Source organism: Canis aureus, chromosome 36, assembly GCF_053574225.1.
Source record: "Canis aureus isolate CA01 chromosome 36, VMU_Caureus_v.1.0, whole genome shotgun sequence".
NCBI lineage: Eukaryota > Metazoa > Chordata > Mammalia > Carnivora > Canidae > Canis > Canis aureus.
This window is the reverse complement of record NC_135646.1, coordinates 17,638,568-17,654,658: the sequence shown is the minus strand read 5'-3', so window position 1 is coordinate 17,654,658 and position 16,091 is coordinate 17,638,568. Positions and strand designations below refer to the sequence as shown.

General features: G+C 39.3%; 1 protein-coding gene across 5 annotated transcripts in view; it reads left to right on the top strand.

The window, feature by feature from the left end:
• PARD3B (par-3 family cell polarity regulator beta) overlaps positions 1–16,091 on the top strand; it is a 979,753-nt gene that overhangs the window by 57,112 nt on the left and 906,550 nt on the right. The window contains exon 1 of one of the 5 annotated variants that reach the window (XM_077885334.1): positions 4,978–5,093. The exons of 2 other annotated variants lie outside the window; for them this stretch is intronic. Coding sequence is in view for 1 of the 3 variants with exons in the window: in XM_077885332.1 (XP_077741458.1) it covers positions 8,164–8,256 (93 nt within the window). In the remaining 2 variants the exon portion in view is untranslated. Of the gene's footprint in view, positions 1–4,977; positions 5,098–8,144; positions 8,257–16,091 lie in introns of those variants that run through there. 2 more of the 5 variants (XM_077885335.1, XM_077885332.1) reach the window with 2 other exon arrangements.

The window sequence follows — 16,091 nt, the reverse complement described above, 5'->3', positions numbered from 1 at the left end:
TGCTGGAGATTCTCTCCCTATCCTTCCTGGACCTTGGGCTCGCGCACGCTCGCTCGCTCTCTCTCTCTCTCTCTCTCTCTCCCCCCCCTCTTCCTCTCCCCCTCTCAAATAAATAAATAAATAAATTTTAAAAATAAATAAATAAATAAATAAATTTTAAAAATCCTCTTTTCTTATACGAATAATACATGTTCAAGTTGGAATATGAGAAGATATAGTGTAAAACATACCGTTCTGCTTATAATCTTATGATTGCACTATAAGAGAGAATATATTTATATGTGGGTCTGTGTATCCTATGGAGCTAGATCACCTTGTTTCCAATCCTTCTTCTCCTTACTTGCTGTGTAACTTGAGGCAAGTTATTTAGCCTCCTGCTTCAATTCCCTCATCTCTAATATGGGGATAATGATAATGCCCATATAATGGGGTTGTTCTGAAGAATAAATGAATTAATATTTGTAAAACGCTTGAAATAGTACCTGGCACATCGAATTTATATGAGGTAAATTAAAAATATGTATGCATATATGTGTTTTCACACAATATTGTACTGTCTACATGTATCACAGATTATTGACACAGTACACCACTGTTGGATACTCAGGTTGTTAGATTTTTCACAGTGATGGACAGTTCTGTTGTGAACACCTGTCCCTGAGATTTTTTGAATAGCCATTGTTATTTCCTTAGATTAATTCCTTAAACTGGAACTACTCAATCAATAGATGTGCATGTTTATATAACTCTGGTACAGTCTTACTACAGAATTTAGTAAGAAACCCAATCAATACTGATCACTACCATGCTTGAGAATGCCATCTCTTTTAATTTTTGTTAATGTGGAGGGTTAAACATTTTGCCACTTAAGAAAATACTACTAAAGGTACCTGTGTAAAGTAGTGGCCCAGTCAGTAAAACATGCTGTTCTTGATCTTAGGGTTGTGGGTTTGAGCTCCACACTGGGTATAGAGACTACTTAAAAAAACAATCTTTGTGTTTCCCCCTTTTGTTGCTGCTGTTTACGGTTTAAAATAGATTTAGATAATAGTTTAAAAAATAGATAATAGACACTTTTTTTTGGGGGGGGGAGAACCTTTCTGTATTAACAATGTTCATCCCTTGTCACTTGTAAATATCCCCTGCATCCTTTCCCTCCTTTTCCCTTAGGTTCTTTATTCTATGTCTTCCATTTGCTTCATTCTGTTGCCTGAATTTAGACTTTTTTTTAGCTCTTTTGCTTTGTAGTGCTAGTATAACTTAAGTGAACATTTGCAAAATACTATCGTTAACACTATCCATAATGTCTTAAAATAAAAAGCACACAGAATATGGTATGTTGGCTGATGAAGGGCATAGGACAGTTTTTAAATGAAATTTGTAGAGGAAATGTCTATGAATTTCCTTTTTTGTCGTAGAACTGAGGTGATGAGTTTTCCGCTTTTAAAAAGTAACATTCATAATTTATGCTTTTGTGATGTTCACCAGACTTTATATGTCTCTACAATTAAAAAAAAAAAAGATTTACCTATTTATTTGAGAGAGCAAGAGAGTTAGTGTGAGCTTGTTGGTGGTAGGGGGATAGAGGGTAGAGGGAGAGAGAGAATCTCAAGCTACCCACTGAGCTTGGAGTCCAATGAAGGTCTCATCCCAGGACCCTGAGATCAGAACCTGAGCCAAAATCAAGGGTCGGCCACTTAACTCACTGAGATACTCAGGTGCCCCAAGTCTCTACCATTTTAGTTGCAAAATGAGTTCTAGGGATGTGAGGCTTATAATATTAAGTGATTGTTTTATCTGGACTTACTGAGCTAGATAGTTGAATCTTTCTGTGTCCAGTTATTTCGTTTAAAATAAGATTTTTTTTTTCTGAATAAATCTCTTCATAATGAACTTGAAGTTTTTGTTTTTTCCCCCATTGGATAAGAATGGAGTGGAAAGATTTCTTTCAAAGACTGATCTTTAAGCACATTTCCTCAATATAGACCTTAAGACCTTTATTTTATAATAATGGAAGTAAAATATTTGATGCATTGAATCTTCTCATGCATATAACCTCGTTTTCTACTCCATTTATTTGATAATTGTTTCATCATTTCAAATTCAATTTGTAATAGCAATGAACACTCTTTAATATTTTTCTAATAAGGATTAGTTGGAGAGGTTAATATGGTCAGAAATTTAAAGAAGCTCAGAGTCATCTTAATGAGTGTCAGGTAATTAACCTACATGAATAGATTAAAGAAATCAAGCAGCACGCTGATGGGTTTTCCTTTCAAGTTCAAATTTAGAACATCATCTATGCAGTGGTTAGGTCTTACACATTAGATGGTGATTGCTATATTGTTTTTTAATATATAAAAAAACTTAATAGTGAAACGTTATTAGAATTCCTCATCAAATTTGATTAATTGAAGAATGATTATGATATGTGATAGGAATTTTGAATTCTTATGTGTGAATAATATTTTTTAATAAATAGTCTCCTCCGAATGAATTTCTTTATAAATCAGGAACCAGTGTTTTAATATAGGGAACTCCTCTTACAAGAAAAAATCATAATGTAAAACTTAAGCAGATTATGAACTGGCTTAATTTAGGTCTAAGAGACTTGGTGAAAATGATTGTCACTATTATCTATTCCTGTGGTCACTGTTGGATTAAAAGACAAGTTCTAGAAGTAATCCTGAGTGGTTCAAAGGCAATATTTCATCTAACTTATTCAAACAGATGACATTTATCTTCTTCTTAAGGAATTCTAGAAATTTATGGACATTTGTCCTTTGTTTAGTTAATTACAGCTGAGTTGATATAAGCTATATTTGTCTCTCTGGCCCTACTGGAAGTGGTGTGCAAATAGTTACTATACTTTTTCTTTTTTCTTTAAGTGAATTATGGCAATTCTAGGTCAGGGAGTCTAAAAGTAGAGATCCTTGTTTGTTTTTTTCTTTTTTAAGGATTTATTTATTTATTTGAGAGCCAGAGTGAGAGATCACAGAGGCAGAGGAAGAGGGAGAAGCAGACTCCCTGCTGAGCAGGGAGCCTGACGCGAGGCTCCATCTCAGGGCCCAGGGATCATGACCTGAGTGGAAGCCAAACGCTTAACTGACTGAGCCACCCAGGTGCCCTAATCCTTGGTTTTGATCCCCTCATGAAGGGGAAGGTATTTCTAGTATTGGGTAAATAGCCTCACCTTGGTACAGAATCTGGATTTGTACTTCCGCTCTGCCACTTGCCATTCACTCCTTCAGCCTCACCATTCTGTCTTGTGCAGTGGGGACACAAGTTTCGTCATGTGGACAGAATAAATGGATCTTGCTGTGAAAACATTTTGTAAATCTGCTAAGTAATGCAAATACCAGATGTTTCATTGTTAACTTCATTAGGGGAAGCTTCTGTCAATCTTGGGTATGTCCCCTCTAAGCTAAATGAACTCTGTTTTCCTTTTGACTTAGTTTTCAATCTTCTATTCTCTTTCTATAAACCCTGCCCAAGAATTTCCTTAAATGGTAGTACAAAGAAACCGTGTAAATCTGGTCATGAGTTCAAGGGAAGGTAGAATGTTAGAATTAGTTGTATACATACCATTCCTAATCTGTAAATAGTAAAATGTCAATTTAGGTCAGAATGTTGGATTTAATTTGCATTTTTGGGCCTGGTTGTTTCTCATTGTCACAGACTCTATGGACAATTCTCAGCACTAAATGGCTAATTATTTATAAGGGAGGCCAAGTTAAATCAATCCATTTTGGGCTCTTGTGTGAACAGCTCTGAGTTGATTGTTGGTGAGATAAAGATTAAAAAAAATCCACAAAACCTTTAAACTTTTTAGTCTGGTTAGAAGATGTCATATCCCATGAAAGTCAGAAATTGATAATCAAAGTGTCTCAACCACTCATTTGTTTCATTTGGATTTTATGAAATATATTCTGGGGATGGCAAGGAGCTATCTTTATACCACTTTGTATTGCCTTTTGACCAACACTTTGCTCGTAGCAGATACTCAATAAATATTTTGAATCAAGCTGTAGAACCAGGATAATTATAAACCTCTACTATTAGAATAATAGTTAACAGGATAGATATTACTGATATTAGGTTAATAGCATCCTCTGAAACTCTAAGGAGAGAACATTTAGCTCTCTAAATTATATAGCTGTGTGCTCATTTATTTATCTTTTAAAGTGGTCAATAAAGAGCCTTCTTGCTCAGCACAGGAATGAGGAAGTGCAGCTGGAAACGTCTTTAAATCAGAAAAGTTGAAAATACTGAATCCTTGTCACTATAACCTGAGGCGTCTAAGTTAATTTTCTTTTATGCCTTTGTAACTCCTACTTTATTAAATTTGCTGTCAACCTCTTTGAGAGTTTTTTTTTTCTTTTTTTTTTTTCTTTTCTGGATCTGACTTTCTAATGGCATATTTTGTTTTAGAAAGACAGTATCTAAGCTGTGGTTGAAATAATTTGTAGGGCATGATTAATTCACCAGTATTCAGGAATCCTCACCAAAAGTATTTCAGTGGTTATTGTTTGTTAATTTCTCTACTGGGGCAAATTAAGTAGTGATAAGTAATCTGTGAAGTCTGTGTGAACAGTTGCGATCCCTGAGGACCATCAGGGACAGATACTGAAAACATTGGAAGTTTACCCTTCCGACTTCAGCGTTTTTCTTTAAGTCAGACCATAAGATATTTTTCATTGTCCTCATAACCATCTGTTAACAAAAATGTAGAACCTTAATGCCTGTTCGGTACATCCTGCTAACTCTGCTATATCAACAACACTGATTCACTCCTCACACCAGTGCTTTTGGCTAATTCCAAAGGGGACTCAGCACAAAAAGAATGTGAAGCATGCAGTACAAATCTAGCAGGAGTGTTGGAAAAACATTTCAGTGTTTGAGTTGCACTTCCTGTTGCTGTGAAAGATCTTTCTTCATTTTCTACCTTAGTTTCCCCTTTAGAAGATAGTGGCACAACTTTCTAGGGGAGTTCACTTGGGCACAGACTGGAGGGACATCTGGTTCATTCAGCCGTCTCCTGGGTAAATCCTTGGGTGATTTCCTTTCACCTGACCCACTACTGCTGGCACATAGTAGGTACTGCTTGCTGGATAAGTAACAAATATTTATTGAAAAGTATTTCGTTATTTCCGTTTACACTTAATAGAACCAGATGATGAGGCTGAGATGCTTGCATTTATCATTACTGACCTCATTTTCTAATCTCTGAATATTAACAGTGTTCAGAGAGAATATTTGTTTTATAGGAAATGGTCTACTCTTTGTGGCTTTGACATTCTGAGTGCTTTTCCTCGCCACTGAGTTGGACAAGGGCAGTGCTTTGTTACAAAAGGGGTGGAGGTCATTTTGATATCTTGTATTTAACTCTAAGTATTAATATTCTTTAGATTTCATTCTGGAATTCATATCAGAAAAAAAAGTTTTAATATTAGCTCAGGAAGAAAATACAGTCTGTGTGGTGGCATGTGGCCTACTGCAAAAGCTAAGCTTTTTTAAAGTGAAATTTTCCCTTTAAAAGCTGCTTAACATCCAGTCTTTCCAATAGATATGTTTAAAGCAGAAATACAAATCTGCTCCTGAAACTCATATGCTTTAAACTGCTTCTTGAAACACAGAAACTTAAAAAATTTACTCCATATATTTAATGTTTGACTGAAGTGATACACATAGCAAGTGGTTTTAGATTTTTTTGGGAGGAGAGAAATTACGTTTCTTTTTGATCTTTTACTTAGTCAAGTGGTACCTAGAGGTCGTCTTTGCAGTCTGGGGCAATCAAGCCAAACCTTTCTCTTCTGAGTGATTCGTTTCCTAGGAAGGCTTTTGTTTTTATACCTTCTTTGCTCATAAGGCAGTAACGTATTAATGGTTGAGGTGCCTGGGTGGCTCAGTTGGTTAAGTGACCGACTCTTGATTTCGGCTCACATCATGGGCTTAGGGTTGTGAGGTGGAGCCCTGTGTAGGGCTCTAGATCTCAGCATGGAGTCTGCTTGTCCCTCTTCCTCTACTTCTCCCCTCATTCATGGTGGCTCCTTCCCCTCTTTCTCTTCTCTCTCTCTCCCCCTCTTTCCCCCTCCCTCTCCTCCTCCCTCCCACTAAAGAATCAGTCTTTAAAGCAATAATGTGTCAAGGGTTAACGGTGAACCGATGGCTCTCAATCCTGATTGCGTATTAGGATCACCTAACCTGCTCCTAGTGATTGCTTTAGCCTGGGGCTCCAGCTTTGGCTACCTTTGAAAGCTTCCACGGTGTTCTCACTGCAGCCAGAGCACAGGATGGCAGTGGAGTGAGCGGGAGAGGAGTAATGATGTAAGTTTTCATGTATCACTCATTTTGTGGGGAAACAGCATTTTTGGTTCCATTTTCATTATGTAGATTTTTTTTTTTTTTTTAAGTTTTGAGAGAGAGGGGTACCTGGGTGGCTCAGTGGTTGAGTATCTGCCTTTGACTCAGGTCATGGTCCTGGGATCGAGTCCCACATCAGGCTCCCTGCAGGGAGCCTGTGTTTCCTTCTGCCTATGTCTCTGTCATAGATAAATAAATAAAATCTTAAAAAAAAAATTTGAAAGAGAGAGGAAGAGTGAGAGAGAGGACAAGAATGAAATGAGAAGGGGCTGAGGGAGGGGGAGAGAGAATCCTAGGTGGATACTGAATGAATGGAGCCCAACATGGGGCTTGATCCCAAGACCCCGAGACCACAACCCGAGGGGAAACCAAGAGTCAGACGCTTCACTTAGCGCACCCCCCAGGGTCCCCTGTGTAGATGGTTTTAATTCCAATCTCAAACCTTAATGTAAGAAGTACTTAGGGTCATAGAATTTCCTAAAACTGCCAATCCTTGGGCCAGTGCACACATTCTAACTCCTGAAGGGAGGGGCTGAGCACACCACCAAGTGATTTAAAAAAAAAAAAAAATTATTTGACTGCAAGGGAGAGGGAGAGAAAGCTCACACAAGCAGGGGGAGAGGCAGGCAGAGGAAGAGGAAGAAGCAGGCCCCACACAGAGCAGGGAGCCCAGTGCAGGACTCGATCCCGGGATCACGACCTGACCTGAAGGCAGACACTCAACTGACGGCCCCCATTGAGTGATTTTGATAGAGTTGGTTGAAGTTCAGTGTTCTTCAGTAAATGCCATGTTCCGGTTATCTATGCCAGCATAACAAAACATTCCAAAACACATTAATGTATTTACGCATTATATTTCGTGGGCTGGGGGTCAGGATTTTGCCGTAGTTTGGCTCAGAGAGTGCTTCCGTTCCATGCAGTGTCACCTGGGGTCCCTTGGCAATTCAGCTGGTGGCTGGTCTACCAGGTCCAAGATGGCTTAATTCACACGCCTGCCACCTAGGCCTACCTAGCTAAAAGGCTGGGCTCTGCTGGGCCCTCTTCACACACTCTTGGGGCTTTCTGACAAAGCCCTAAGGGATTTGTACTTACAGGGTGACTGAGGGCTCCTGGTATTTCAAGAGAACCATGCAAGAAGGAGCTTTGGGGTTTATTTGTCATTTCTGTCACATTCTTTGGGGTCAAGCAAGTCTAAAAAAGCCTAGATTTAAGGGGAGGAGAATTAGACTCTTTCAGCAAGAGAAGTAGAAGGAACTTGCAGCAAGCTCTATCAGCCCCATGCAGAAACAGGCAAAAGTCATATTGCTTTGACCCCATCACGACTCTCTGAGTTACTGATTCACAGTTACTATTGTACTACAGGGGCTTAATATCTTCCACCTGGTTACCTTCAGCGATTTCTAAAAGGTATCTCTATATATCCGTGTTTTTATTCACATGGCACAACTAATCTTTTTGAAACATGGGAGTGTGGTGTGGTGGTTAAACAGGACAGACCTTGGAGTGAGACTAGCTGAGTGCAAATTCTGCTTCTGGTATTTATTTCCTTCATGCCTTTGGGCAGTGTACTGTACCTGCACCTTACTGTTATAATTTCCCTTTTACAATTAAAACAACTAGCCCAGTGGGTTGTTTTGAGAATTCAGTGAGTAGTATATGTAATGCCCTAAAATGTGTTGGGATAAAATGGTCTCTATTATTGTTGCTGTTAGCATTTTTATGGCAAGGCATTCAAGCCCTACCATGCTCTGTTGCACCTTTTATTTCCAACCTCATTGCCTAGGACTGTTTCTGTAATCCATGTTGCAGCCTCATTCAGCTCTCTTCTGTGCCATCTGCCTGTCTTCCCGTGTTTTCCATCTTGACTGCTGCTCATGCTGTCATCTGTCAATGGTAAGCTGACTTCTGTCCCCCTCTTCTTTAGAAAGTGGTTTTACTCCAGGGCTTTAGAAGCTTTCCAATCAATGGAAACCAGAATTTTGTACTTTATTCCATGACCCAAACGTGGCTCTGTTCGGTCCCTCTGATTCTCCAGTATACTCACGGCAATACTGCCTACTGCCCTCCCAAACTTTGGCCTTTGCATTTCCCACAGGAGTAGCACGGTTCTGTGCCTTACATGTTGGTGTTTAAAATTAGGTGTGGTATCAGGAAAGCTCAGGTTATGCTGCAGTAACAAACAGTCTGGGTTTCAGTGGCTTAGAATAACTGTCTTATTGGTCATGCCATCAGCCTGGGATGGGTCATAGGAGATCTGCTCATTTCATCATTTGGGGCCCCAGCTGATGGAGACTTCATCCTATAGCATGTTTCCATGATTATAGAAAGTCAGTGGAGATATAAATCAATGCACTGGCTCTTATAACTTCTGCACAGGGGGGCACGTGTTACTTATGCTCACATTTCTATAGCCAGTTACATGTCAAACCTGAGTTCAAGTGGGTGGTAAAGAGTGATTCTCAGGATCACATGTTCTCAGTATAAGAACAACTTATGAACAAGCTCCAGTGGCTACCACAGATGACTCCCTGGCTTCATTACCTATTCCTGTAAGATGCTGCTAGGTTAATAGGACCAAATTGCTATGAAAGCTTCACCTGTGTGTACCTCAAAAGGGTATAGCATTCAATTTGGGTGATTCCATAGGCTGTCGCTCAGCTCTCCTTTGGATGCTGTTTTAAAGAAAAAAAAACAACAAAAAATCATGCAGTAGCAGTTATATTGTGTTTATGGTTTTTCTTAGAAATATTAAAGCCTCAAATAGTCTTTCATATATTTCTCTTAAAAAAAAAAAAAAAAAAGACCTTCTTTTACCCTTGTGGGAGCGCTGACTTCCATCTTGTTAACACTTGCCCAGTGACCTTCCTCAGGACTATGTGTTTCAGGCTCCAAGGAGGTTAAATGTATGTTCTGACCGGAGTGTGGGAAGCCCTATTTCTGATCTCTAAAGTGGTGCACAGAAGGCCCCACTTTAGATAACTAGTAGCGATGACTGGTGCACAGAAGGCCCCATTTTATATAACGAGCAGAAATGACGGCTCACTGAAGGCCCCCACTTTAGATAACTAGTAGAGATCATCTACTAGTTAGCAAGACCCAGGAGTCAACTCTAGTATGTTAGAACTCACACCAGGTGACCATAAAATCGGCTCCTGGGCAAAGTCCCCTTCATTTTGGAGGTTTACTAAATTGAGCATGTTTAGTAACAAAGTGATAATGATCTTAGCAAGTTGGAGAGAGAGTCTATAAACCTAATTTTCAGTAACTCAAATTTAAGATAGTAACCAGAAGGAAACTATAGCAGATGCTGACAACCACATACATGAAAGATTACGTTTATTAAATGCAACAGTTGGGACATTTTTTGTTCCTATACAGTCACCCATATGAAGGCCCACCAAAGAACTTTGCTTTAAGGAGTTCTAAGAAGTAGAGACTCGAGGGAAGCCCATAAAGGTTAGGGAATAACTGGAAAGGGGGTTGGCACATAGAGGAACTAGGGTCCTAATTGACTGGTTGAATATATCAGCGGAGTAGAGCTTCTGTTAACATTTTAAGTTGGCAACATTCTCCCAAGGACCAGAAATCACTGCTTGTGTAGCTACTTGTCATCTGTGAAAGGTATGGAAAAATAGGCTAAGGAAGGGCAGAAAATTATAAAGTGAATCAAATAATACAGTGGCAGCAAAGGATTTGAGAACCAAGGGAATGAAGGATATGGGAGTGGCTGTACCTGTGAGGGTGTTCAGCTGTTTGGAGTCCCCAGAGAACTGAAGTGAACGGTGTGGTCTCCCATTCCTGAGCGGGGAATAACTCTTCATTAATTGCTTAGTGTTCTATTCCTTAGGAGTTGTAGGTAGCTGAATTCAGTGGCAGATGAAGTGGTTAATGTGAACTGTAACCTAGTAATGTAAACTTTCATCACATGAAGGCCGGGTATTTTTTTTTTTTTTAAGACCTGGACCCCTTTGACACTTGGGACGTGTATTAACCCCCTGTCTCTGTGTGTGTGTGTGCCATATGCTTCATTCTGGAGTCTTAGGAGGACTCTCTGTTTAGAATCCTTACAGCACAGGCAAGGGGAAGTTTGTAAACTAGTCTGTATCCCCAGCCATCAGCTACTTCATAGATATCTGGTGATAAAGAGTGGATGTATTGGTGGTTTAAGACAGGCAATAGGGGGAATTTGTTTGTTTTTAATTTTAGGCATTTTAAACAGCACATGCTTGCGTATTTTAAAAATATTTGCTTTAACGCAACACTAAATATTGTAGGGGGCAAGGAAAGTTTACAGTAAAGCACATTTGCTTGGGGAGAAGGTTTCCATGGCTCTCCACTAGCTGTTATATGTTTACAGCCTGCAGAACTTTCACTCTGGCTTTGTTCCCAGGAAAGAAAGCTCTGCCCTTTCCCATTCTTCTACCCTTCGTGTATGTGGGCGGCTGTGCATCTCCTGGGGGAGGGCACTGGGAGTAAAGCTGAGCAGAGTAGTCCTTGGCTCCCAGAATCTCAAGCCAAGTGGAATTGTTCTGAGTTGGCTCGTCTTACTTTCTCATGGTTACGCCTGGAAAGAGGTGGGTTTTGGGCGTCATGTTTCCTGAAAGCATGAACTCTTTATTAGCACAAATAAATCAGTTCGTTGGCTCAGTAGATTTTGGGAGCCCTGGGAACATTAATAAATCCTTGCATAGGGATGTTGCTTACCTGGGAAATACTCCGATTATGATTCCCTGACTCGGACATCATCTGCTCAGTCCTCCTCATGCTCCCTCTGACCCCCAAATCCCCAAATGCTTAACACATGTTTGCAAGATGATGATGATATTGAAGGTGAAAGGATTTCAATCTCTAATTTACACTTCTCAGAATAATAGAATGGTTTTAATGTGTCATGTTGTGGATGAAGGGGATGTTTGAAACTGATTTAAAATAAAAGTATGAGGCTGTGTACCTCAATCTGGCACTGTCTCCAGTTATGATGGAATAATGGTTCAGGTAATACCTTGCTATATTGCTCTGGAGTTAGGCTGCTTTTAAGATAAACCAGTTAAAAGTTATAATTTGTACTTCTGTTTCTAAAGTTAAATTTGAATGATTTTTTTTTTTTTTTTTTTAGAGAGGGAGGGGGAGAGTGCACTTGAGTGGGTTGGGGGCAGTGGGGCAGAGGGAGATCGGGAGAGAGAGAATCCCTAGCAGGCTCCATGCCCAGCGTGGAGCCTGACTCAGGGCTCAATGTAATGACCCTGAGATCATGACCTGAGCCAAAATCAAGAGTTGGACGTTTCACCAACTGAGCTACCCACGTCCCCCTGAATGACGTTTTTAAGATGTTTTCTTCCCTGGTAGGTATTTGGATCTATTTAGAAAATTTTGATTTTGAAAATTAAGTCTGAGAGTGTCCAGGTAAAAAGCATCATGTATTTAACGTTAGCCTTTTTTTTAGTCCCCCAAAACATTTTGCTGAATGTTTTGGAGTTGGCACGTGGCATCTATAAAGAATTAAAGTGCCATCTTGCTAAAAGATGATGAAATCTGGGTGCTAACATTTGCAACATGAAACTGAAAGAGATCATGTAAGTAGTTTATCCACATATTTCTGGCTTCTTGTTCTCTTGTCCTTTGTAGAGTCACTTTGATTGTTACTCCACTTCCCGACAGACTGTTTCTCTGAATAGGAAAAACTTGCCTTCCCCACAGTGTCCTTAGAGCAAGAAATGGCTAGTTAGTTGGTCCAGTCTGTGTTTACTACAGCAGTTTTATGTATTTATTTGCACAGCAGTATTGCTATCACATAAAACTTAATTGATAAATTGCTGTAAGATTTTTGAAGACCTCAATGTTATTTTACAGTTTACATCAAAGTGGCTGTTCAACATTGCATTTTCCAACTGCTTCATTGTGCCAGCCCTCCAGCAGCCAAGGGTAGAGCAGCACCTTGCCTGCCTGCCGGCAGAGTAATTCCACAGCCTGAGCAGGGAAGACTTAAGTAAGGACTTCCTTGCCCACGCTTTGATGCTCTGTAAACACAAAACAAAATTTTTATTTCTGGCTTCTAACCTGTTAGGAGAGTGGTTAGCTCAGTAGGAGCCAAAATGCATCAGAGATAAAAGGAAATAGGCTGGGGAGACTTTACTCCTGGGGCCAGGTGAGAAGTAGCTGGTGTCATTCTGAATGTGCTGCAGATGAAGAAATCCTTGTAGCCCTCTTAGGGTACCCATTTAGAAGCATCCTATTAAAATTTGCTACATAGTTAAAGCTGACATTTTGAACCCTGTCTGAGAAAGTGGGAAACCCTTGTCATGAATAATGCTATGTAGAGCAGTAGATTAGGACTTCTACCTTTTATCTTGCTTTCAATTCTAATGTGGCATTCCATTCTCTGTCATTTTAGTTAAAATGTTACTTGGGAAGGCAGAGGTCATTTGGAGATTGTGTTGTGGCATGTAAATAAAACTAACAGTCTTTGTTTTAAAGTTGTACTGCCTCTCTGTTCTTCATTCACACCGGTCCAAGATAAAGATTTTTTTTCTTCGAACAGGATTATGATATGTATTCTATAAATCAAAATGAGGAAACCATTGAAACCGTCTTGTTTTTCATGTCTTTAATAGAGTTAACGGACAGATTAAGTTGGAAAAAGTCTGCAATTATTTTAAAACATGCTGATCAGCTTATTTTAATTTCATCTGCATGTATCACATGTAAAAAGCTTTGCAATATATGGGAAAAGGTAAATCTATGTATAAGTGCAAGCTTGCAGGACATAGCAAAAATGAATGAGTTTGCTTCTTTCAAGCCTATTACCTCTTAAACCAGGATCTTAGACGCCAATCATTGCAGTGGCTACAAAAGTAATTGGAGAAATAAACCCGTGCTGTTTGCATTTTAGACAGGGAGATTCTATTAACCTATGTGCTATTTCTGATTCTTGAAAGATGACATCTTCCTGTTTTACCCTTTTCTCATGTATAGGGGTGCGTATGGGGAAATGTAACACTATTTGGTAGTAGACTGCGTCATGCTGAGTGTTAGGGAGACACTGGGTTGCTCCTACTCAGCTTTGGTTGGTCGGTGCCTAAATGGAACATAGGCCGTCTCTGTCCGGATTTTTGCTTTTATAGGAGAAGATAACCAGAGTTCTTCTGCAGCCTCCCCCATTTGTACATGGCAAAGAACAGTAACAAGCTCTACACCCCAAACAGCATAGTTCTGCAGGTTGGCTCAGCCAGCTGCTGATTCCTGGTGAATTATTAGGTGGCTGTCTTTTCTTTCCAGTTATGTCTAGTTTAAAGCAAAAAAATGGACAGAAAATTTATTCACAGTTTCCAAGTGCATTTATTCAGTCTTAGCTTTTCAGAGCTAAGACTTTTAAGAGGATTTAAAAAACATTTGTCAAAAATTCATAAATTCCTGATTTCTTTGCAAAATAATTTAAAACTGTGTATAAAGTTAACTGTATATTCCTTTTCTGTTACCTGATATCACTTTGAATTTTTAAATTGTACTTTAAAACAAAGTAAGACATTCAAAACTATGTATTCCAAGGTTTTCAACAAATGTCAGCAATTTCATGCCCACTCCTTCTTACCTGTTAGTAGCAGCCACTTTCAACTTATTTATTTATTTTTTAAAGATTTTATTTATTTATTCATGATAGAGAGAGAGAGAGACAGAGACAGGCAGAGACACAGGCAGAGGGAGAAGCAGTCCTGACGTGGGACTCGATCTCGGGACTCCAGGATCGCGCCCCGGGCCAAAGGCAGGCGCTAAACCGCTGAGCCACCCAGGGATCCCCATCTTCTTTAAATGTTTCTTCTCATTTCTTAGCAATATGCTTGAATGATTTTTCTTGATTTTAAAATTTAATATGTTTTCACTTGATCTATTTGTAGACAATGATTTAGTTGTTTTTCACTTCTTTCATCTAGTTCACATCCCTTAGCACTCATCTCCATTCTTCCTGCTTCATTAGTTAAAATTTTGGTGAGATCAGCATTCAGGTTTTTTTTTTTTTATATATTGAAGTATAAAGACACAAAGTTCTATTAGTTTCAGGTGTACAGCATAGTGATTGGGAAAGCCTGTATGTTTTGGTATGCTCGCGCAGTGTAGCTAGCATCTGTCCCCATACATCACTGTTAGAGTACCATTGATTATAGTTCCTATGCTGTACCTTTTATCCCCGTTCACTTACTCATTCCATAACTGCAAGTCTGTATTCTCCACTTGCTTTCACTCATTCTGTCCATTTACCCATCCTCCACCCCTCTAGTAACCATCAGTTCTCTGTATTTATGGGTCTGTTTCTCCTTTTTGTTTATTTGTTTTGTTTTTAGATTCCACAAATACCACATGGTATTTGTCTTTCTCAGTATGACTTCTTTCAATTAGCCTAATATCCTCTAGGTCCATCCGTGTTGTTGCAGAAGGCAAGATCTTCCTCTTTTTTTAATGGCTGAGTAAATTTTGTGTGAGTGTGTGTGCACGCACGAGAGAAAGAGAGAGAGAGAGGGAGAGGAGAGAGAAAGGGAGAGAGAGAGGGAGGGGGAGGAAGGGAGAGGGAGGGAAGGAGAGAGAGAGGTGTCTATACCACGTCTTTATCCATTATCTCTTAGTGACACTTGAGCTACTTCCATATGTTGGCTACCGTAAATAGTGCTGTAGTAAACATCGGGGTGCATATATCTTTTCAAATTAGTGTTTTGTTTTCTTTGGGTAAATACCTAGTAGTGCAATTACTGGATCATATGGTATTTCTATTTTTGATTTTTTGAGGAACCTCCATACTGTTTTTCACAGTGGCTTGTACAACTTAACATTCCCATCAACACTACATGAGGATCTTGTTCTTCTTATCCTCACCAACACTTTTTTTTTTTTTTTTTTGACTCTGGCTATTCAGACAGGTGTGAGTGAGGTGATCTCATTGTGTTGTTGATTTCTATATTCCGGATTAGTAATGTTGAGCATCTTTTCATGTACCTGTTTGCCATTGGTGTGTCATCTTTGGAAGGAATGTCTATTCAGGTCCCCTGCGCATCTTATTTTCCTGCCTATTTTTAAATAATGTTAAGGGGCACCTGGCTGCCTCAGTTGATAGAGCATGCAACTTTTGATGTTGGGGTTGTGAGTTTGAGCCCCACATTGGGTGCAGTGATTACTTAAATCTTTAAAAAAAAAGCCTTATTGTTTCTTTGGTGTTAAGTTGTAGACGTTATTTATAGATTTTGGATATTAACCCCTTATACATCATTTGCAAATACCTTTTTGCAATCAGTAGGTTGCTTTTTTGTTTTGTTAATGGTTTCCTTCAATGTGCAAAGGCTCTTTATTTTGATAAATTTTTAATAGTTTATTTTTGCTTTTATTTTCCTTTCCTGAGGAGACCTACATAAAAAAGTTCTGCTAAGGCTGATGCCAAATTGCTGCCTGTGTGGTTCCCTGCCCCCCCCCCCCCCCCTTCCAGGAATTTTATGGTTTCAAGTCTCACATTGAGGTCTTTAATGTATTTTGAGTTTCTTTTTTTGTGTATGGTGTAAAAATTGGTCCAATTTGCCTGGCAGCGTTTGTTGAAGAGATGGTCTTTTCTGCACTGTATGTTCTTGCCTCCTTTGTCATAGATTAATTGACCTTATAAGCATGGGTTTATTTCTGGGCTCTTTTCCAATGATCTATGTGTCTGTTTTTGTGCCAGTACCATACCATTTTGATTACCTCAGCTTTGTAGT